Source organism: Mizuhopecten yessoensis, unplaced genomic scaffold (genome assembly GCF_002113885.1).
Source record: "Mizuhopecten yessoensis strain PY_sf001 unplaced genomic scaffold, ASM211388v2 scaffold6759, whole genome shotgun sequence".
NCBI lineage: Eukaryota > Metazoa > Mollusca > Bivalvia > Pectinida > Pectinidae > Mizuhopecten > Mizuhopecten yessoensis.
The window spans coordinates 803,871-827,803 of NW_018406710.1; the positions used below are offsets into that span (position 1 = coordinate 803,871).

A 23,933-nucleotide genomic window follows, 5' to 3' on the forward strand; every position below is an offset into this window, starting at 1 on the left:
GGGGGGGGCAACACATAATCTCTGACTGAAAGTAGGAGGATGGGCTTATTACAGAACAATAAAAAAGCTTTTGTTGGCATTTCTTCCTAATTGTTATATTTATTGGTGGACTTATTGCCGAATAAATACAATTTCCTGTTGGACAGTTCTCATAAAACTTACATAACTTTGTCTACATATTTCCAGCTGGAGGATAAGGAAACATTACACGGCAAGAAAATTGCCGAGATGGAAGATCAGATAAAAGAGATCAGAATGTCAAACCAGGAGGAATCAAAGGAACAGGAATGGCTGACTGAGGAGCTGGATACATATCCTTTATTATGTCTGGCAAAAATACCAGGTTACTCCTTGTAGTAGAGATCACTCTTCATTGGTTGGGTCAGTCCATGGTGTCTTCAGTAATAACTGAAGGAGGCACGGTAGAACAGTGGTAGGACACCGGGCTCGTGATCGAAGGGTTGCGGGTTCACGGCACGGCACGGCAATGTGTTGTATCTTTGAGAAAGATACTTTACCCGCTTGTTCCTGTCTACTCAGCTGTAAATGAGTATGTGGTTGGGCAGTGCTAGAATTGTTGAATGCTAGCTGTTAGCGCCAAAATGGCAGCTCCAGCTGTACGCTCCCCAGGGAGTTGAGAAAGGTATTATGGGCTGGTTGCAAAGGCCCTTTAACCAGGGATAATAATTTGTGAACCGCTTTGAGACGACCTACGAACTAGGTTGTGATAAAGCGGAATATAAGAATCTCAAATTATTATTATTATTATTAGTCCAGTGGTTAAGAAAAAGGTGTCGAAAATGTTATTCCTAGTTTGAGTACGGAATTGTCAAAATTAGTTTCCCCTGCTTAACACAGATTCCTGAAGGGATGTGTTAATACCAATAGCATGAATATAAGACTGCCTTAAAAAATAGGCCAACATCAGAAAATAAACCACCTTGGAATCCTAATACCGAAAATGAAAATAGGCTGTGACTTATTATTGAGACTTTAGGCAATATGCTTGAGCAATGGATAAACTATTCAGTTGATTTACCCGATTTTACAAACAATGTCACAGATGTTTCTAGCCGTAGTGTTGGTCTTGTATAACAGTGAATATGAGTCTTTAACTGTTAGCACTCTGAAGACGACTAACTCCAGTTTACACAAGATCATTGAGGAGTATGAGATGGGCCGAAAGGAGAAGAATGAGGAAATCAAAAATCTGTCCGTAAGTATAAAAAAAAAAAAAAAAAAAACCTTGTGATCAAAACTCAGATAAATTAAACAGAGGTGTACGTTTTATCAATGCTACCATGCAGAATCGAAGAAGCATAACAAAATAAGGGCCCAATTAATGGACTGTAAGGGCTATACAAAACTTGACAGGGGAAGTAACTCTAAGCCAGAAACACGCCTTGGGGTTGCTTCATCTTCTATACCGGTACAGATTTTTAAAAGGTGCTCTTCTTACAGATGAGAACAAAACTGTGTGTCTCACAAAATAAGTGAAATGCAGTATCATTCTTTCATTTTCATTTCATGATTTAGAACAATATCTCTACATTAAAAACAAAATCTTGATGCACTACCATGTCGAATATGAAACTGAGCTGCTGTTTCTAGCATTTGAATCAAGTCATTAACATGCAAAATGTGATAGCAATTATATGCAAAGACTGAAAGGAGATTAAAAAGGATGTACATGTAGAAGGAAACTTAAGTGTTTTCATTATTCAAGATAATAATTTAGATTTTAGATATTCCCATACTAATCTTCCACAATTCACTTTTAAAGCACCGCTCTTTATTAAGATACCTTGAATGTACCCAAACGTTTTTGCAGACAAAACTAGCTGAAGCAGACGGTGTCCAGACACAGCTGGAGAAACATAAAACAAACAAGAAAGAGATGGAGTACCAGGTCGAGTGTGAGAGGATATCTCATGAAGAGAGGTATATATAGTATACATTTATAGGATCTTAGCTGAGTTTCCATTTCATATAAGATTTATGAAACGAGTCTAAGAACTTTTCAATTTAGCGAGCCTCTGGCGAACTTAAATGAAAAAATTTGTGACAAGTTTCATTAAGTTCCTATGAAAAGAAAACGAGTGTAAGATCCTTTTTTATCACATGATTTAGATTTGTGACATTTGTTCGTGTAAAACGACAATTTTCATGCAACACTGAAATGTAAAAAGCGGCCATTTTGACTTCAGTGCATAAGTCTGTGACGTCTTTTACTTGTCCTAGGCTTGACGTCACAGTTGGAACAATTGAAACTTACAACCAATCACAGGGCTGATAGGTCATATTACATGGGTTAATACGCCAAAAAATATGACATGGGTATATTCGCTGGATAACACGGTACATTATGTGATACATAGGGAATATACTTTACATTGAATGGCTATTGCCAACTTTTAATTTTTTGGGACTCAAGATGACCAGCATGGCCTCTGATTGGCTGAGACAATATCATATATAACTTGATTTTTTTAGGGCTGGATAACATAGTACATTACGTGATAAATAGGGAATATACTTTACATTCAATGGCTATGGCCAACTTTTAATTTTTTGGGACTCAAGATGACCAGCATGGCCTCTGATTGGCTGAGACAATATCATATATAACTTTTTTAGAGTTTTGTAGGGCCAACTGGCTCACAAGTCTAGTTAAAGTCAGCTTTTTAGGTTGATTTGTGGTTCCTATAAATAGGTAATAAGTGTGTTAGTAAATAGCAATTCTAAGTCAGTATATTATCCGTTATATGTCTGTTTATCGAACTGGTTTGAGGTAATTCAATGTTAAGTTTTTGAAAAAAAATCAAAAAAAATCGTCAAATCTTCCATTTCAAACCGATTTGAAGGCAAGCTGCTTGTAAACCTCGCTACATCATGGTCATGCCTGCATTTGTTTTCTTCGCATAATTTTGGAAACTTACATTGATTGTAAGTTTTTCAATAAGCTTTAGTATTTTTAAGTTGATGATTTGTTTGCTAGGGTGAAAGAGATCGCCCAGGTGGCTGAAGCTTGTCAGCAGGAGCTGAAACGAGCGCGGGAGGACCTACAGGTACAGGATCGGCGGAGGAGGGAAGCTGACACTGCCAACGTTGAGCTACAGACAAGGTAGTTCAATAGTAAAGGACCTGGAGCCTATCTATTGTTTTCCACTACGTTGTAGTGAAGCATTAAAAAAAACCTTAACTGGATAGGTGTGCTGAGTGACCATGAATTTGAGCATCTATTGTCCAGATTCATATTCAGAACACTTAGCTGGGTTTCTATTCTACAAAACGTAATAGAAACCTATTCACGACTGAAAATATATTATAATAAGCAGGTTTCCAAATTGTATTGATTAATGTATATGCTAATTGTATTGATAGTATAAATTGTATATCTATGTACTTCAAAGCGCTTTAGAGTGGCTTATTCTAGCTAGCTAGATAGGGCGATATATCAAATGTTGTATATTATATGTATATTATTATTATTTAACATATAAGACCATGGTAAGGTATTTTCCCTAAGTTTACACAGAAAAATATGGTAAAGGGAAAAAAGGAGGGAGAAATATCTTGTCTATCTTGTTTTTGCAATTTTCTTTTTCACATCAAGGTACTTTTTGAAAATGACACTCAAATCATGGTTGCATTTTGTGTTCAAGTGATGCAATGCGTCCCTTCATGATATAACCCCATGTTTTAATATTCCAGGCTGGACCAGGTAACAGAGGAATGTAAATCTGCTACAGACAACAATCGTTACCTGGACGGAGAAGTGGAAAGGTATTAACCATTATAGATGTATGGATGGGTTTGAACACAAGTCTCATTCAAGTATTTTCAGAATTCTGACAGTACTTAAAGTACTGTACCTTTAATTATAAGAAAAGATTTTAAAATTATTTTTTCAAGTCCCAGTCAAAAAAGATGAGCTATGAAGGAAACTTTTACTTTTGAATCCTCATATTAAATTATAAATTTACGGGCAGATTGGTCGAGTGGTTAACACTCCGGCCTTCCACGCAGGAGGCCGGTGTTCGATCCCCTAAGTCACGTCTTACGCATGGATATTCACAGAAAGTGTTTTACTCCTGTCCACACAACTCCAACAACTCAGGTGGAGTATAAATTGGTCTGGGGTGGATGTTGCGGTATCTGTGCTGTAGCATTCAAGTGAGGTGGCACTATATAAATGATGCCGTTGGAAGCATGGTCCCACTACGAACTAAACACATTACATCTCCAGGACACACACAGGCATACACACATAGGGAGATATTAGCCAGGTGGCATATGACTAGAAGTTAGCGCCTGATAAGGCAGCTCCTGCAAAGTCCTCAAATTGAATTGATTAATGTATATGCTTATTTTATAAATTGTATATCTATGTACTGTAAAGCGCTTTAAAGTGGCTTATATTAGCTAGATAGAGTGCTCTATCAAATTTGTATATTTATTATTAAATAATTATTAGAAGTATTGAATTTGTTTCTCTGCAGAAATATTTTTATCTTTTAAGATGGGAGTGGGTGACAAAGAAACTGAAAGTGAACTTTTGAATCCATGATTTTGTTAATTAATTTTTATAAAGTGTCTTGATTTTGAACTGCAATGCCGTCATGTTAGCCATGATAATCAGATAATCATTACCTTCTAAAACAGGAAACAGTCATAAGAATGTAAATACAAGCACTGACATTCCTGAATTGCAATGTCTTTTTTAACTCATTCACCCCTGAAATTTCCTAATGGACTATTCCAACATTTGAATTTGGTGGGGTTTAAATGTGTCTTCAGGGGTGAATGAGTTAATTCATGTGTGACATAATTCCTACTGTGTTGTAATTGGCTCTTACCCTTCCAGGAAATTTATAACCAGTTCTTGGGCTTATATAAAATATAGTAGCATTTTTCTCACATTTACTGTGACAGTAAATGTTTACGCATTTTTGTTGACTTTAAAGGCTGATCACATTTGGTAAAAAATACACGATCGAGAATGAAGACTTGAAGGAGGAGAACGAGAGGTTGATGAGCGAACGCATACAGTGTTGTGAGGTATGTCTAGACCTGAAATGCAAAACCCTTGTTAGGACGCATTGGTTTTATTTTAACAATGTGTGAAATAGGTAACGTATTTTTACAGTTGATATTTAGTAGTTTAAATGGTAAAAATATAGAAAATCTTAAAGTTAAAAAGAGTCCTTTCTTGTACCTCATTTAGTGGAGGGGAATATTATTATAATACTTTGTCTGTGGATCTGTATTTAAATGCCTATGTATTAGATATCTCATGCACGCCTCAACAGATTATACATAAGCCGTCATTTAATAACACTGATTTCTTCATCTGATTTGACTTCGGTGGTCATCTGCCAATGTAAAAGGGTCAAAGGTCAAACTTGACCACTTTGTGGCAGGGCAGGTGGGGTGAAATATCTTTGAGAGCCCCCAGCTCACTTTGTTTTTATTAACCCTTTCACCCCTAGGTAACTGGAGTAGACTCTACCATATATTCCTCTTGGTGAGTTCATTATGGTCTACAGTACTAGTGGTGAAAGGGTTAACCACCCTCAGATGCAAATAATACTTTGAGGAGATTTAAATGTTCTCTTTTCCAACTTGACTTTTTAATCAGCCATAGAATATTTTTTATTTCTGTTTGCTTTTTCAATAATTGTTTGCAATAAATTGTTTAACAGGAAATTGAAACTATGAAAGACAAGCTAGAGGAAGTTTTAAAAGAAAACGCAAAACTTCAGGGGCATCAGAATCACAAACAGAAGATTCAGTACCATTTGATGCTAAAAGAGGAAAACACTTCCCTTCGAGAGGTATGTACTGGTTCTGTGATAATGTAGAGATTAATAGAATGTTTTCCCACCTTTGGAATAAGACAGAGAACAAGACATTAAGGAAATCTTCCTCCCAGGGTTTAGATTTCTCTGTCTTTTTCCTCAAGTAGGGAATGGCTATTTTCTCCCACCTCCAATAAATGTGGAAATTTCATAAAACGGTAAATGTTGATTTACTCATTTCTGGCAAATTGGAGTGATCTACTGTGATCTGCATTTGTTTGACATGGCACCATACAATTAATCTTTACCCTGCTTGGGTAAGACAGAAATATCTCTCCCTGACTAGAAGTGTTGATATCTCTGCTTAATCGGGCAGACTAATAGAATATTTCACCCCCTTGAGAGTGAGATAGGGGAATCTTTCCCCAAGGATTGAGATTCCCCATCTCACTCCAAGGGGGTGAATGATTCTTTTTCTCTTGCCCTGTTGACACTGTCATACATATAATGCAATGTTGCCCTTACTGGCTCAATGCATTGTTGATGTGACGTCATTGTATTGTTAGCGGGATGTCATGCAATCGTCATGACTGGCAAATCCCCTGTCTCCATCTTGGAGTGAGACAAAGGCTCCTCAAACCGGAAAAAGTGGGAAAACACTCGTCCAGGGTAAGAAAATGATACAGGATTGACTTCATGGCTTGTTGAGGCTGTATATATACATTTATTTTCACCTTTGGAATCAAAGGGTTTGATTAAACCCTTTAACCCGCAAATGAAGATTTGTGGGTAAATAGGAATTTTTTGGCAACTTGACACAGTGAAAGTACATTATGTGTAGATGTGCATGGAGAAGGAATTTGTGATTCGACTATTTTTTCAGGAGATATGGAATTTGAAACTTAAAACTTTAACTTCTGCTCCAGGAACCTTGTCAGCACAACTTCTCCTTTAATAGCTGTTTGCTGGATATTTTGTAACCAGGCACAGTGAAAGTACATCATATATATAGATCTGCAAGAAAGAAGGGACTTGTGATTGGGGTAGTGTAACCCCTGCAAACAGAGTTTCTCTTTGTGCCTTCAACTCAGCTCAAGAGACCTTCTACTGTCAATTTCAATTCTAGTTTCAATATGGTAGTATGGGATCTATTGATTCTGTTCTGTCAATAGCTTTTCTGGTTTTCTAAAATGTTATTTGGTCAGAAACATATTAAATTTTCATTTTCACCTAACTGACCAAATAGGAATGTTTTATTTATTGTTATTTCCCTCCCTTTTACAGCAATTACTGAGAGCTCAAAGAGCCTACCAAGAACTGAGTAGTAACAAAAAAGGCTTGGCAGCTACCAGTACGCGAAAAGAAAATATCAATCCTATGATGGCCTTCGATGAAATGAGACAGAACGAGCTCAAAAAGGAGAAGCCCCGTATGTTTCTGTCGGGTGACTTTAGCTGACGGACCGGTCGCCTTCTGCAGGTACTACATTGTATGTGTACATACAGCCAATCAGGGACTACCTTCCCTCGTCGCCATGATTTGTAACCCAGTCTTACCATGCATGTCACATATCCACGGCTAGGCAGCAGAACCGCATTAATTTGACTCTTGGTTTACGAAAAATGTTTATATATATATTATTCAGTAGCTTCAAGTGAAAATTTCTGTTTTATTGATCGAGAAGAATTCTATATCTTGAACACTATGTTTGAAACAAAATATGATGAGAACAACAGGTCTTGGAAAATTGGCTTTTTCACTGACTAGTGAGCATTCCTGTTTTGTAAACTTGAAAAACTGTAATTATGACACTTTGTGTGTGTGTGTGTGTGTGTGTATGTGTGATTTTTTTTTTTTTTATGAGAATTGACTGCGTGTATTAGGTATTTGGATTAATCAAATTATGCTGTTTTATCCAATTTGGTGCTCAAACATATTGTGTAAACTTTCCAGATCATATAAACGCAAAATTGTGCTCAACCTCATTATCAAAACTTTCCATATCATTGAACTTACAATCATCAGAACATATTTCACTAAATCCATTCAAATATGTCATGTTTTCAGGTATGAAAGACTTTTTAGTCTTTTTGTAAATTTGTTTTAAACATACAGGCCCTATATGCATCTTGTTATTTTGAAAAATATAATGATCATATATACTATGGGTTTTTTTCTGATACATTTTTATCTTCAACTTAATAACTTAAAAGATATTTTTTGGGGGGAGGAGGGGGCGGAATTATTAGGTGAACGGAACTGTTGAATTTTTTAATTGTGAATGACTCTGACAATATTTTACTTTAATTTAAATTGATCAAAGTAATTTTAAGGATATCATGGAAATTATTCTATAAGTTCTGTGTCTAACCTGTCCAGATCGGCATAAACTGGGAAGCAAGGCTGTATGATATATATATATACATGTGTGATGCTATACAGTTCAACTTTCTCTCAAAAATATTTATTGTTTTGAAATTTGGATTAGGAAGGACCAATAGTATAGTATGAAAGAATTGGGAGAAAATGTTTAGACCATCATATTAAAAATGATAAGAATATGAAGAAATGTTGGTAGAAACTTCAAATAACTGATAATCCTTCTTTTATTTGATATTTGTATGATATCACTGGGGTTTTTTCTCTCGTTTTTATTCATTAGTAAAACTCTGTGTTGCATCACAAAAATAACCGGTAACATTGATTTGCCTTTCACATTCTCCAGAGCAGCTCTAATTAGAAAGTTGGACTGTATATGGGTGTAGGATGCTCTCCATAGGTTAAATTTTTTTTATCATTGTAAGCAACACAGCTTATTGATATTACATTACATGTATTATGCACAATACAATGTCATACAAAGTCAAGTTCAAGCCATACACTAATAGGTATATTCACTCATTTCATAGACAAGAGGTGCGACCTAATTTCAAAAGCTTTACACACCAAAAAATCAAAAATTATACAGTTCTGTAGCATTTTCTGTACTAAGTAATTTCAAAAGCTTATGCCGTCTTTGCGTATTGCAGAGTTATCTTCTCTTGAGAGCAGGTATTGATTGTTATGTCATTTGTTATTGAGAGTAACGTCATCACTTTTTGAGAAAACGACGTAATTTTCTCACACAAACCAATGACGTAACAATCAATACTTACTCTCAAGAGAAGATAACTCTGCAATACGCAAAGACGGAATACAAGGTTGTATGTTGGGATATTTTGGTGATGGCAAATATAGGGAAGCTGCTACTATATTGGCCTGTTCTCAGTTCCCCCACTTTTTGAAATAACATGAGTAGAAGAATGTTGTTAGAAGGATTATAGTCTGTTTCTGAGTAGTACTGGCAGTATTTACCTGTGTTTTTACCTGTGGTTAACCCTTCTATCTAATAGGGTGGTGTTCTATCTAAGCTGGAAGCTGATCATATATAATTTAATAGTACATCATATTAGACTTTCAAATTTTTAATAGCAAATGTTAATTTAAAATATTTCAATATCTATTATATATATAAATATATTTATTAAATATATCCATCCTGGAGTCCACCTGTGCTGCTGATATGACATATAATAAGATGAAATATGTTATTTTTTGTTGTAATAATTTTGCACTTTAAACATATTATTAAAATAATAATATAAATAGTTATAAAATGAAACTTTTCTTTATTTTTGTAAAATTTAATAAGATGCCTAAAACCTAGTAAGAATGGTTATGTGTGACTAAGAATGTGGTGTTTAACAGTTGATAATTAAACTTTAAAAAAACAAATGCATCTAAATGTTAGTAGTCATAAAAGTCCTTTAATATCTATAATTATTCCCATCCTGGTGAAGTGATCACAGCCTATGCAAATTAGTGAGATAATGATGAGTTTTATCAGATTGAATTTGCCAAGCTGTCCTTTGATTTTTCAACTCTGGTCTATGAAGAAAAAAAATCTAGATGTTTTTATTCTGACAGGAACTACAATTGAAAAATTGTATTTTAGTAGTCCAGAAGAATTCATTATATCGAACACTATTTTTGAAAATCAAAATAGTATGGAAATACGGGTCTTGTAAAATTTGCTTTTCACTGACTTTGATGTGACAATTCCTGTTTTGTAAACTGGAAAAAATGTTGATCTAGACATTTTTATTTTTTTGAGAATTGACTATCTGGATTATTCAAATTACACTGTTAAATCCAATATGGTGCTCAATCATATTGTCTAAACTTTCAAGATTATATAAACACAATATGGTGCTCAGTCTCATCATTAAACCATCCTTCGATTGTTTGTAATAGGAAGCCTCGTAGTCTTAGGATAACAGACATTATTATTTTCCCGGTCATGATGTGGTGTGAGGCACACAATGTTATCTTTGTTATTAAAATGCCTAAATCACTTCTTGTGGATGTTGAAAGTAATTATTAAATGCATTAAATTTGCTGGTAACCTGCTAACTACTGTAGGGTTGTGATAAAATGAGGAGGCAAGAATAACGAAAATTGGTTGAATATTTTGTTCACAATCTCGAAAATCCGAAAAAATTAGATCACATTTTTAAAACAATCTATTTTACCTCATCAAAATACAAAACATTCCCGCATACGTCATGTATCTGGTAGTGCTCTGCTTATGATTTACTTTATCATATATATACATTTATACTCTTTTAGGTCCTTACACCCAGCCCTGCTAGGAGGAAACCTGTTCGAAGAAATAGCTTGCTGTCATTTGTTAATAGGATGTCCCGAGAAGTGGCGTTATTGTCCTTACCCGTCAACTCAATATCTTGTTATAATATTCATCAACTCATTCACCCCCGAAATTTCATAATGAACTATTCCAACCTTTGAATTGGAAGAGTTCAAATGTGTCTTCAGAGGTGAATGAGTTAAAATGTTTCCATATGCATATTAATTATTTAGGGAGATAATTACTCTTATGTAGAACTTACATATATACAGTTTTCCCCTGCAAACAAATATTGGTTTATTTTATAATGCTTAACAAAACGTAGTTTAGAGAATTTTAAAGTCTAGGATTAAAAAGAATGAAGTTTGATTTGATCATGTCGATCAAACTTTTGTAAGCATCGTTGTTTAGAAATATTGTAGTTTAAGGTATATATTAATTTACTCATTCATTAGAATTACTATTAGATATATTAGGCTGAATATTATATGTGCATCAATAATCTCATCATAATCATCATCATCATTGTACTTGTCGGTTACAAGTTAAAAGTTATATATTTAGAACAGTTCTAATTTACTTGTCTTTATAAAATTATCATGTGTCTTTTGCTTAAGTTACTTTATAACTTGTTTTTCTTCTTTCTTTCATTCTGTATTTCTTCCTTCTTTCATTCTGTATTTCTTCCTTTTTCTTTATTTCGCAAGCTGATATTTAATTTTCAGTAGTTTTGATTTTCTTTTCTTTCATTCTGAATTTCTTCCTTTTTTCTTTATCTTGTTAGCTGATATTTAATGATCAGTAATTTTGTTATCTTGCTTTATACAATACTGTTTAGTTTAGTGGGGGGTGGGGGAGAGAATTCCGTTTTTATTGAAATATTCTTAGAAACCATTTTAAATTGATATAATATGAACAATGTATCAAATTTGGTTACCTCTCCTGCAGGTAAAAGTGCTACAACCAACAGAATGAGTATCAATGTCACCTTTTTTTTCCCACAGCCATTAAAGGTGTCCTCACTGCTGACTCATTTGATAAACCTGCTAGGAGTTGATTAACAATTTTAGTTACCCACTAGTTATTTCATTTATATTTACCATCGAATTGCATTGCCACTAATACATAACCCTACCAAATTCAGGTGGCATGAATGCCATGGACCTATTGTTGACCACACGATTCATGGGATATGTCCAGAAAGCTAATGTTGCCCTGTGCTCCGTCCCAAGATCACTCACTTCAAACGCTATCAGTATCACGCGTCTCTCAGCCGCGGTTTCATGAATGTTGAAAAAAACACATTTCATTCCTTAAGTCAATCACCTATTTATAACGTTATAGTTCATGGCAATGGTTTTTGGAAACAGGCATTATGTGTTCCCAAGTGTAACCACAAAGGTACATTGTATTTAGGTATTGTATCTGAATGTTGTGGGAGAAAAAGGTCCTCAAACTTGTGATGGTTGATTATCATGTTTATCTAACTCTCTTTAGTTAATTTCCAAATTGTTAAAGACACTTGGTAAATATTGTGTACAAAAATGTATTTATGCAGTGTTAAAATTGAAAAACACATGCACGGTAGTGTAGTGGTAGGATGCCGGGCTTGTGACCAAAGTGTTGCATGTTCGAATCACGGCACGCCACTGTGTTGTATCTTTGAGCAAGATACTTTATTCCGCTTGTTCCAGTCTACTCGGCTGTAAATGAGTACGCGGTTGGTTGCAAAGGCCCTTTAACCACTCATAATGATTTGTGAACCATTTGAGACGACCTACGAACTAGGTTGTGATATAGCGGTATATAAGAACCTCTAATTATTATTATTATTATTATAGATAAACATGACAACCAATCAGCACTCGTTGGTGCACCTCTTATTAACAAGCATATTTGCTTATTAAAGAAGTCAAGTTTGTAATCCGCGACAAAGAATTCTCAATTATCATTTTTCTGGGACTGTTTTTTAAAAATGTTTACATGGTATTGTCATTAAGAATAATGCGTAAATCATTATGAACGTGGAATTTACGTAAAAGGGTTATTACATGTTGTAGATTAAATAGTAATTAAATTTGTAGGGATATTTTTAATATTGTTGGTTCAGAGGCAATATTTCACTATTGGGAAAATCACTGTTTGTTGTCTTTATTATATTATAGAAGTTATACCAACAGCAAAATTTAATATCCTTCAAAATGATAGCTTCTGTTGTGTAGTTTAATCCCTTAATACTAGTGAAATTGTTGATTTATCATGTCAATGTATCAATTTTATAGCCTACGGTAGAAGAATGGGAGAAAATATGAATGAAGATTTTGTGTGAAATAAGAGGAAACTATGTTAGAATGATTGTCTAATGAAATGATAATACAATCAGTTTTGTGTTGTGTATTTTATTTTTCACTTTTAATACCTTGGCAACTAATAGCTTATATGTGATGACCGAGCAGTGAGGGTGTCTGATCATCTATTATCACTAGCCCTCCACCACTCTGTCACTGGTTCAAGGGTATTTGGGGTGCACTCTGTCACTGGTTCGAGGGTACGTGGGGCAGCCGTCATGTACTTGCCCAATGTTGGTGATATTATTCATTTCTGTAATAATTACCATAACTTTAGTATGCATAATTCAATACCTACACCCATCTTTGTAGTCCAAAAACAAAAGATTCAAATATCCCGTCTTCCCTACCGTCACGTGACCCATATCTCAACGACAGCGCCACGGAGTGATCTAGATCTCCCATCCTCTTCCTTTTATGGCGCCTGCTGTGTGCCGACGGCCCTGATATTATATGAGATACTCTGGTATTTCTCCATCAACAAAGCCTTGCTTGTCTTTAAATGATTATAGCTGTTAACCTTTTCACCACTGTAGACCATAATGGACTAATCCAGATCAATGAGAATCCAGATCGAAGAGAAGTGGTTCCCATCACACTTGTTTCGAAATAGTATAAAATTATTGGGACTCCACTGTTTAACTTATTCATCCCCGATGACACTTTTGAACTCTTCCAATTCAAAGGTTGGAATAGTTCATTATGAAATTGCAGGGGTGAATGAGTTAAATGATAAAGGGGTTCTGCCAACATTTTTTAAAACTTTGTAAGGCAAATTCCATAGAGGACCTTATTCCTTCAAAATACTAAGGTTGACTCAAAACAAAACAAAACAAAATCAAATTTGAGCAAAAGAATTAAGGACAAAATTGAGCATTGGTTTGAGAGAGAATGACACAAAAGACATGGGAAGGGGACAGTTAGATGTAGGATTTAACATAAAAGCATTCATGGGCATGAATTTCATTAACAACACGAAAAAAACAGCTTAAAGAGCAGATAACCACCTGTGCATAGAACGTGTATCTACAAATCAGCAGAAAGGCTTCACGCGCAACCTGAAAATCAAAACACCCACGCATATAGAAGCCAGATTGTAATGAGCACAAATGCACCCGTATGTGAATTTAGTTGACTGTGCATGCATTGGTCTGGATGAGTCCATTATGGTCTACAGTGGTGAAAGGGTTTTGCATTGTAAGTCCAGGAGAAAGATTTACCGTTCATAAATGACAATCCTAGCAGGTGCCAAGGTAATCAATTTGATGATAAGTCAGAACATTCGGACAAAACATGGTAACACCAGCACGGCATGCTACCAAGATTGTCATGGCTGTTGTTGGCATACAATATCCCAACTTCTACAGTGGAATCGGAGAATGATGAATGGATATCTGAGAAAGGGGTAGGGTTCTAAACATTGGCTCGGATGAACTGCAGTTACCGTCGACATTGGTGCATGATGGTTATGATGCAGATGGACCCCAAAAGCAACGATTATCAAGGCAGGTTAATTGGCTCTTGACACTTCTACGTGAGAGGCAAAGAGAATAGAGTTGAGCTAGGGTATTATTATTAGAATCACATGTGTCGGACAACACAGAGTTGTTGGCAACTCTCGTTTAAATTAAAGGGAGAAGGCAAGCTCTCCGAAAATTAGACATTTATCGGAAGAAAAGCGGGAAACCTATGAATCTTGGTAAGCAAAGGGTATCACCTCGATGTTACCTTTTGGAGAGGAAGGCGACATGGACCGAGTTGGTGTGGATTGAGTTTTTCTGGATATTTTTTCAAGGAAAGGTCTGTGTATGATATCTATCATCGCATGTCAAACTTCCCTTGTTGTGGCTGACAGAAGTTTAAAAAAACCCCGAGAATACCGGTTAGCAGTTGACATTTATGATATTCGGAGTAAGTTCTTGAGTACTGACTCAACTTAAACGTGTAAACACCGTATGTAGGGGAAGCATGCAGTTGCTGTCAAGAAAGGGAAGTTTAAATCGTACATCTTAGAAGCAGTCCCTGTGTTAGGGGGATCTGTGGTGCCTTGCATCTTGCCGATATGAGAGGGTCACTACTGCAGTAGAAATGCGGACTGCAACAAGAAAACGTCTTTCAAGCATTAATAGATATGCTTGTAGCTGCATAAGAGACAGATACAAAAACAGAATCAACGACAGGCCTGACAGGGTTAAAGTTTGTAAGACCATCAGAGAACTACAGAAAGACTTAGAAGTATATCCTCCATTCTGTTATGGCCACCGACATGTAGATGATGGTGGATCTAGTCAGGCTGACTTTTCAAGGTATCCTACATGGTGGAAATAACGGTAAGGCCTGACACCATACTTCGGTAAAAGTTGCTTAGTTTTATCGCTGTCAAGTAGAAAAATCTTAGTCCCCATAATGAGAACTTAGGTAGTGACAACAAAACACAATAAATAATAGATAACCTCGACTTTCATATAACACAAAAATAGCATATTTCCCGCATTGAGATCGTGATGGTGACCATAAAACTTCATCTACCGGCATCATTGTTGTTCTTCCGTCAGCATCCGATGAACTACCGTAGTTTCGGGAATAAGGGATGGGGGACTACTGTCAAGAAAGGGAAGGTTCATGATAGGAAAATTGAAATCGCCCTAAAATTTGATACAACAACAAGACAAAAAGATGTTATCGTTAATAAATGTTTTATTTTCAAAGATTCGTATGCGTAATGTAGTCATGAATGGCAAAATGAGTTCTATGTATAGACAATTAAAAAAAAAATCGTGTGACGATTGTTTATCGTATTTATCTAATTCTGTATAACTTTCAAATTGCAGAAAGTCACAAGGTTTATTTTTGAATGTTGTACGTTAAATAACGAGAGCTAGATAATAGGATTAACAACTATCATTATAATTTCTTTCTACCATAACCCACTGAACGGTTTTTTCCTCACTAAACTGTAAAACCAGAACGAAAACCTTTCCTTTCGGAAGACCTCTTTTTTTGCCGTCGCGGCCTTCCATGTCCTGTAATTGTTGACTTGCTATTATATATATATGTATTTGAAGGTCATGGGGTCAACATAATGTGTCACGCGTTCTCTCACGATCAATGAAATTGCTTACTACAGTGATGATCAATGTTTACGCTAGATTGAACATGCCTTGAGCATGGTATAGCACACGAAGGTTATGGCAGACGTATTGCTGTATCATCGGTAAATTTTGTGGATAAATCCATATAATTATATCAATAATGTAAAGCATTTATGTTTCTTGAATAGCACAAAATACTGTGGTGTTAATATTTGTAACGGGATGAAGTAAAAAATAGACAAAAATGTATCGTGGTGTCAGGATTTTTGGGGAATTGGCTTCGTCTTAACATATGATTGGATCTTTGAAAATCAACGATGCAGTATCAATCTCCCAGGTATATTGATCATGTGATACATTTATTATTCAACCTTAACGAGAGAACAATAATTTCGTTTGAAAACTAAGTCTCGCTACATATCATGAAGAATTGCGAAAAAATAATTATCTCCCCTTAATTTCGTTCCGATATTTGACTATAGCGTAATTAACCCTTTCACCCCTAAGTAACTTTAGTAGACTCTACCATGCATTGATACGGATGTGTCCATTATGGTCTACAGTTGTAAAATGGTTAACTGACACATGCTGCCTCTGTTGACCAGGCAGCTTACTAGTATATATATGCAGTTGGTTTCAGCGATAGTTGTACTGATCTGCGTCCAGGGTTCTTGTTTAAAATCAGAACCCTGTTTTTATCTTCATGGATTTTGCATAACAGCCCCGCAATGAAAGCTATTCATTTCAGAAATGATTTATCAAAAGTATAGTCATGTCAATAAAACGTTTCCAATATGCAGTCACATGTGCTTTGGCAGTGGTACGGGGATCCTTAACGGTTCTTGCTGACGTTGGTGTGCTTATAGTTGAGGCAATCGCAACTTCTCGGCTAATTCCGGCTAGGAATGATTCCGCGCTTAGCCGGAATTGGCCGAGAAGTTGCGATCGATAGTTGAGGGTATTGATGCAATCGGGGACCGTCGGCTCTTTCCGAACTCGTTTACGGAAGGTACCGACGGTTCCCGATTCGATCGGGTATTGATGATTAACATTAAAATTATACAAAGATGAAACATTATCTGGCCTTGGTAATGATTGCTGAATATGGCGCCAATAGCATGGACTTCTCTTTTATAAATACATCTTTTATTAATATATAAAAATATATTTGCCGACCTCTCGTCTTCTAACACTGAGATCAATTTAAAAACAATTACAATACAAAAGTACACACTCTCAGGTAACATCGTATGGATAAAACAAGTAATGAGATATATACAGGTGATCACATTTAAGCACTATAAACTACAAAAGGTTCCTTCAAATAATATTATTGGGTGAAATTGTTTTTCTCGTAGAACCCACATATTTCGCACATTTGCAATAGTTTCAATTTTGCACTATATGTGATATGTATATTTACAGTGAACAAAACAAGATGATGTGTTTATTATGATACATTATATTGACATGCTCCCTCACTCGCACACTTGATCTGTCTTTTTACAATATATGCTAGCTGTGACACGTTTGCTTCGGTTTTTACATAATCTTGTCATGTCTAATAATATGAGTTATTTAAAACACATTTGATCTTAATTTCCACAATATACCATTTTGTTTGAACAACACATTATTAAAGAAATACAAAAGCCATAATTACATTTCTAAAACATATATTTGCACAAAATATATATTTGATAATACACCTAGATATGTCTTTTTGCATAAAACAATGCACTTACTTTGTCAATTTTAATATACTTTTCGTGTAATTCATTTCAAATAATTTTGATTTTTCTTCCATTTGTTTGTTGACCAGATTATGTCTGTGATTGGTTAAACTAGCACCGTTTGCGCGTTATAATAAGAAGGATAAATCACGTGATATATGGGCCCAGTCACGTGATAGAAGAATCCAATCACGTGTTAGAAAAGTACATCCATTTGATAGAAGAGGGCTGATCACATGCTTTTGCTGGAAAAACTCCATAACGTGATAGAAGAGCTTGACCACACGTTAAAGTAGCCCGACCATGTTGGCAGCGGAGACGACGATAAGGAAGGCAATGGTCAAGACAGAGTAGGAAACGCCACTGGCTCCGGACACCCTGCACCTCATTGCGTCATACCTGGTAAAGGTAAGTATAATGAATATCATGAAAAGTTATGATATGTTTCCGAGCAGTAATACCATAAACCATTTACTTAATTGGGTTCCTTTGTTATCTTTACTTGGACAAACATTTTGATTCTTACAGTTACTTTTTAATACAGTGTTTGTTATGTACAAAACATCAAAGCTCCAAAGTACAAGCAAATCATTATATATAAACAAAGGTTATTGTATATGCAGCTTTTACTATTATGATCATGATTTTTTTAAACGTTAAGCTAGTCTGTTTAGCGCAAGCTTGTAATTATTAATAGCATTTATATACAGTAAAATAACGTTATACTACCATTGTTGGGAAATTTCGGCGTTATAAAGTGGTTTGGCGATAAATTGAAAGAAATATATAAAGGATCTCTTAAGAAAGGGAGAACATGGGACCTTGAAATGATTTGGCGATATTTGAAGTGNGGGGCAGGGTTATATCGAGGTTTATATATATATGGGTTTGGCATGTAAAGCATTCTAGTATTCACTTTGCATATTAGTTGCATAATATTCATTGACCAATGATATATATATATATACTTATAGCAAACCCTTATCATTTTAACTTACAAATTGAAGAGTCCCTGCTGCTTTTTCTGGTACTCGAGCTCAATGAGAGAACCCTGGACCCATTCACGTCCGTCCTTGAATGGGTACTCGAAGCCTCTCTTGCACGCGCATTTGTAGTTTCCCCTCGTAAACTTGTATCCAGAAATCTGGGAGCACTATGGATGAAACAAACAAATTCATTTGTAATAGACAAACAATTACAATATTTGATTATGAATAATGTTCCTGGTAGACAATCATAAACACTAGCAAAACATGGAATTTGTTTAATAGACACCACTAAGTAATAAGGGGTTACTGATAGAATGAAAGTATGCAAATTCCGATATTGCTCATTTTAAAAGCGTACGTTCATGATGAAACAAGAACAACCTCGTTCATCGCAATTTAATCAGTGGTATTGGAATAAAGAACATTTGAAAAAAATACCAACAGATTTCTGAGGGAGCAAGAGAGAAAAGTTTTGATGAGTTTACTGGAAATACTTATTTTACTTGACCGTCATTGATTATGTAACTGCATAAAACTATGCCGTATTTGTTTAACATGCATTATTAAGTCGTTACGAATCCCCTTCCCACTGCACTCTGGATGTTTGCGTATATACAGTAACTTCCCCTTAATTTCGTTTTGGATGTTACTGTAGCACAGGTGGCTAGGGTTCAAATCCCGGTCTATCTCCATTTAACGTTTACATTCGAGTATGATTTCCAGTCTGAAATGATTTATCAAAGCTAAAGCCAGGCCGAAAAAACCCAGTTTTCAATTCGTAGTCAAAGTTTTTGGCAGTGGTACGGAGATTTTTAAATGTATGCTAAATCGTGAAAGAACCTGTGTATTGTATCATTAGGGTCCCTTATACGCCATTACTTACAGTCTGTGTACGGTAGTCACATCTTGCAGTGTTCTTGAAGGCGTTGGCAATGGCAAAGGGCTGGGTACACTGGTTGATGTCTAGATAATCCAGAGGCACGTCAACAGTCACCATACCCCTGAAAGATTAAATAATGATAAAGTTTTACTATCTTGTAAAGTCTGACCACGAATGACCTGTCGTGTTGACCTTAGATTTCCATGAAAATTACGGGCGAGTCGATACTCAGAAAGGGAAGTATAAGTAGATCTTTGTTTCAGGCGAGTCGATACTCGGATAGGGGAGATAGGTAGATCTATGTTACAAGCGAGTCGATATTCAGATAGGGGAGTATAGGTAGATATATGTTACAGGCGAGTCGATACTCGGACAGGACAGTAAAGGTAGATCTATGTTACAGGCGAGTCGATATTCAGATAGGGGAGTATAGGTAGATCTATGTTTCAGGCGAGTCGATATTCAGATGGGGGAATACGGGTAGATCTATGTTACAGGCGAGTCGATATTCAGATAGGGGAGTATAGATAGATCTAGTTTTCAGGCGAGTCGATTTACAGATAGGGGAGTATAGGTAGATCTAGTTTTCAGGTATGCAAAACATGAAAAATAAACTAAGGCATTAGTGATACGGTCGTGATGACTAAACAGTTGCACTGAGCAAATTTTATTTGTTGACATCGCAACAACTACTTCTGTTTACGTCAGCTCTGTGGTATATTGCACATATAATATGTAACCAAGGGACCAGTCTCAGTAAAAACTGCGTTTCTAGCTTGTTTCAGAAACACATTTCCGGGTTTAGACTTTGGCACAAAATAAGTAAAAGTGGTCAATAGTTCTAACTCTCAATCAGGAAAGCAAAAAAATCGTATAATTAATAAACAGCATTTTTGTCCAGTCCGCGAATATATTTAAACGCAATGCTAAAATATAAACACCGCACAATATGCAGGTGGTTGAAGTTATATAAACATGGCTGACTTACTTGAAATGTAGCGTCTTCTTAATGCCGTTCTTGCCGATGAAGGGTACGACGTACGTGACTACCCAATCGTCGACTCGTCCGTCACACTTAAATACTGGACGCGTCCAGTACCCGTCCCCTACACTGGGAGCCCAGTAACCCATGGGATAATGTTCATGTTTGATGGTACTTGTACCGTTGATATCGGACCGGATCAGATTCTTCATCCTGTATTTCAGTACTCCCTTAGTGTTTGTCTGCCATCGTTCTTTTATGACGCGATACCAATCAGCGTCCGTATAACGCTCCTTCAAACCAGCTGTGTCTATGGCGTAATAATTGCCGTCTGCCTTGTACGCTAGGGGGCCAAAGAACTCCCGAGATTTGCCATTTATGTCCTCGAACACGTACGGCTCATAGAATATACCGCTTGAGACTATTTTGAAATCGGACATGACGTTTGCGATGACTTCACCGAACAAATGCTCGTAGTGAAGTCTACCACCTCCCTTCATGTATCCAAAATTTTCGTCCGGTGCGGTGTTTTGCATGAAGTTGCTGATAAAGTGGGAGATTCTTAGCGCCATTCTTGCCTGCATTTCGAACTGCTTGTCGGCGCCATATGCCACAGATCCAGGAAGCTCCAAGGCTGACGGAGACATGGTGTGACAATTATCTTTCGTCACTGCTGCCTTCTTCTTAAAAATCTTCATCATTTTGTCAATGGCTACTTCGTCAAAGTTGGTGGAACGTTTCCGTCGTTTCTTTTTCTTTTCTTTTTCTTCGTTTTCATCTCTGCGCACTCGTACTCTCTCGAGGGATTCTCGTCCATCTACCACCGATTTCAGAGCCCGTCGTTGGATGCCCTCGGTTTGGAATTTTCCAGAGCTTCCACCCTCAAAGGAAACCGGCTCAGTATTCTCCACCACAGGGGGAACTCTCAGGACTGTAATACAAGTAATAAGCTTATTAATTCTTTATATCGAAAGTAATTCCTTCAGGACGCAACTTTATAAAACGTAAACTGAATAATTGTCCTAATGAGGGGTTTATGCCAGTTTTGACAATCGATTGTTTTGATTGTGTTTGTCAAAATATGTTTCTTGTTTTGCCTTTTTTTTTTTTAAAGAATACAGCTACTCAGTATCTACATCGAAATTAAAATGCAATACGATAACAACCCTGGACCAAGAGGGGAAACCCTTCCAGAGCAGATGGTGTTGCTCCCTGTTAAGTTTTTGTGGAGGTTCCTAAAGCCTTTTGGCATCTGCTCAGCTTTAGGTATTTAATTTTTTGTTTCTTCTTCTGTTTCTATGCTCATACTGTGATAATTGTTTTCAATTTTAACTCTTCCTTTTAAATGTTAAAGTTAGGTTAACTTTTATTACATTTGTTCCCGTAAAATATGCGATGATTAATTGAAAGGAATTTTGGTATTTTTCTTTAGTGACAAATTACACGTTTTGTTATTTTTTTTCTGCAAACCGACCAATCAGAGAGCTGGGATTATTTTGAAAAAATTGTGACATCACAGTTGTTAGACCGACCAGTTGAGTTTGAAAAATGTGACGTCCCAAAAACGTTTTCGGAAGTCAGAGATTTTATAAATAAAATACGTAAAATACAAAATATTCTTGGATTTTGATGAAAAACGGCAATATTTCAGTCGTTAATATAAAAATATAAAAAAAATCACCCACACATAATAAGTTTGCTGAACTTTTATTACATGTTTACCCGTAAAATATGAGATGATTCTTTTTAACAAATGGCACCTTTTGTTATTTTCACCTAAAACCGACCGATCAGAGAGAGAAAGAGAGAGTGCTGGGATTAGTTTAAAAAGTGTGACGTCACAGTTGTTAGAACGATCAGTTGAGTTTGAAAAATGTAGACGCCACAGAAACGTTTTCTTATTGTTACGTTAAAATACAGGGTGTCTTAACATATTTTAGAGGCAATTGACTACTAGTTTATGTTCACAAAAACCAGTCTTCATAACGAAACACGTAATGTACAGAATATTCGTGGAGTACGATGAAAAACGGTAATATATATATTTCAGTCATTATTTGAAAAATATCAAAATGTATAAGTATATGTTTTTCACAAGGATTCAAGAATATGCTCTCTTACTCTCTGGAATCTTGATCGAGTTTCAATGTACTTTTATCACATAACTGGCCCAATTTACTATGTCAAACGGCCATGTCGTAAATATGGTATTACACACGTGTAATCAAAGGTCGAAGGTGCTGCGATTGGCTTGTGTCATACAAAATTATTGAACTCGCGTAATAAATTAAATTTGTCATTGACACTCAAGTAGGATCCTTTATATATCAGATGCCAGATAGTTAACGTAGAGAGATAAATCAGAAAATAAAAACGAAAAATGACATAAAAAATGAGTAAACAAAGATTTATCTTTATCTCCCATATAGAACCAATTTTAGCTGAAAACTTACAGTCAGTACGTATACATTCGTAACTGTGGATGTACTCTTCCTCGGTAGCTTTCTCTAGATCTGTGCCGAGGTAAGGTCCTTTCACATCCCAGGGGTAGTGATGTCCCGACTTACATTGACAGATGTACGACCCTCGTCTAAAGCCGCGCCCACTTTTATGTTTGCACTGAAATGGAATATGAACATAATGTTGTTAAGTAATAATTCAGAAAATCAGTTTCTAAAATTATCAAACAGGAATACAACCTCACGTTTCTAGGTATTCTGTCTTTGCGTATTGCAGAGTTATCTTCTCTTGTGAGCAGGTATTGATTGTTACGTCATTGGTTTGTGAGAGTAACGTCATCAATTTTTGAGAAGACGACGTAATTTTCTCACACAAACCAATGACGTAACAACCAATCCCTGCTCCAAAGAGAAGATAACTCTGCAATACGCAAAGACGGAATAGCAGCAACAACGAAATAATGACAGTGCAGACACATATATCAGATTTTAGAGGAGATCCAACCCTTCACAACGACACAATCAAGAAAGGATCACCAATCATATAACACAGTACAGAGAAAAATATTACTGTAAGTATATTTAGGATATAAGTCATATTTTAGTTTCTTAGAAGATTTATTACATGAGTGAACATAAAAGATAGAGTATGTAATCGACGAAATAATTTTAAGATTCCTGTCCCAAGGCACCGTGTTATTTCCTATATAGAGTAATCTCCCTAAATTTCGTGTTGGATGTAACTGTAGCGAAGTTGGACCATGATACTTCCGTTTACCATGTTCTTCAGTCGGTGGAAGAATCTAAAGTCCAGGGTTCGAACCCTAGTCTAGCTTCTCTAACGTTTTACACTCTGATAACTGGGCCCGTATTCATGAAACTGTTCTCATGCTCAAGCATGGATTTTGTACTCAAGCCACATTTCTTGTTCCCGTTATAAATTAATAAAATTAAATAATTTT

At 35.9% G+C, this 23,933-nt stretch overlaps 2 protein-coding genes across 3 annotated transcripts in view; one reads left to right on the forward strand and one right to left on the reverse strand.

Annotated features, from left to right (window-relative positions):
- The window catches only part of LOC110452601 (kinesin-like protein KIF15), a 43,572-nt gene extending 31,361 nt beyond the window's left edge, over positions 1 to 12,211 (forward strand). The window contains exons 30-38 of one of the 2 annotated variants that reach the window (XM_021501235.1): positions 187 to 311; positions 1,126 to 1,216; positions 1,832 to 1,941; positions 2,999 to 3,124; positions 3,715 to 3,786; positions 4,968 to 5,061; positions 5,706 to 5,837; positions 7,086 to 7,280; positions 10,470 to 12,211. In XM_021501235.1, coding sequence (XP_021356910.1) covers positions 187 to 311; positions 1,126 to 1,216; positions 1,832 to 1,941; positions 2,999 to 3,124; positions 3,715 to 3,786; positions 4,968 to 5,061; positions 5,706 to 5,837; positions 7,086 to 7,259 — 924 coding nt within the window. In that variant the 3' untranslated portion in view covers positions 7,260 to 7,280; positions 10,470 to 12,211. Of the gene's footprint in view, positions 1 to 186; positions 312 to 1,125; positions 1,217 to 1,831; positions 1,942 to 2,998; positions 3,125 to 3,714; positions 3,787 to 4,967; positions 5,062 to 5,705; positions 5,838 to 7,085; positions 8,748 to 10,469 lie in introns of those variants that run through there. The other variant, XM_021501233.1, reaches the window with a different exon arrangement.
- Positions 12,212 to 15,521: 3,310 nt separating this feature from the next.
- The window catches only part of LOC110452602, a 40,565-nt gene continuing 32,153 nt past the window's right edge, over positions 15,522 to 23,933 (reverse strand). The window contains exons 4-8 of the mRNA XM_021501236.1: positions 22,966 to 23,131; positions 20,519 to 21,443; positions 19,534 to 19,651; positions 18,660 to 18,814; positions 15,522 to 18,060 (exon numbers count right to left, since the gene is read on the reverse strand). Of these exons, the coding sequence (XP_021356911.1) occupies positions 17,949 to 18,060; positions 18,660 to 18,814; positions 19,534 to 19,651; positions 20,519 to 21,443; positions 22,966 to 23,131 (1,476 nt within the window). The 3' untranslated portion in view covers positions 15,522 to 17,948. The remainder of the gene's footprint in view (positions 18,061 to 18,659; positions 18,815 to 19,533; positions 19,652 to 20,518; positions 21,444 to 22,965; positions 23,132 to 23,933) is intronic.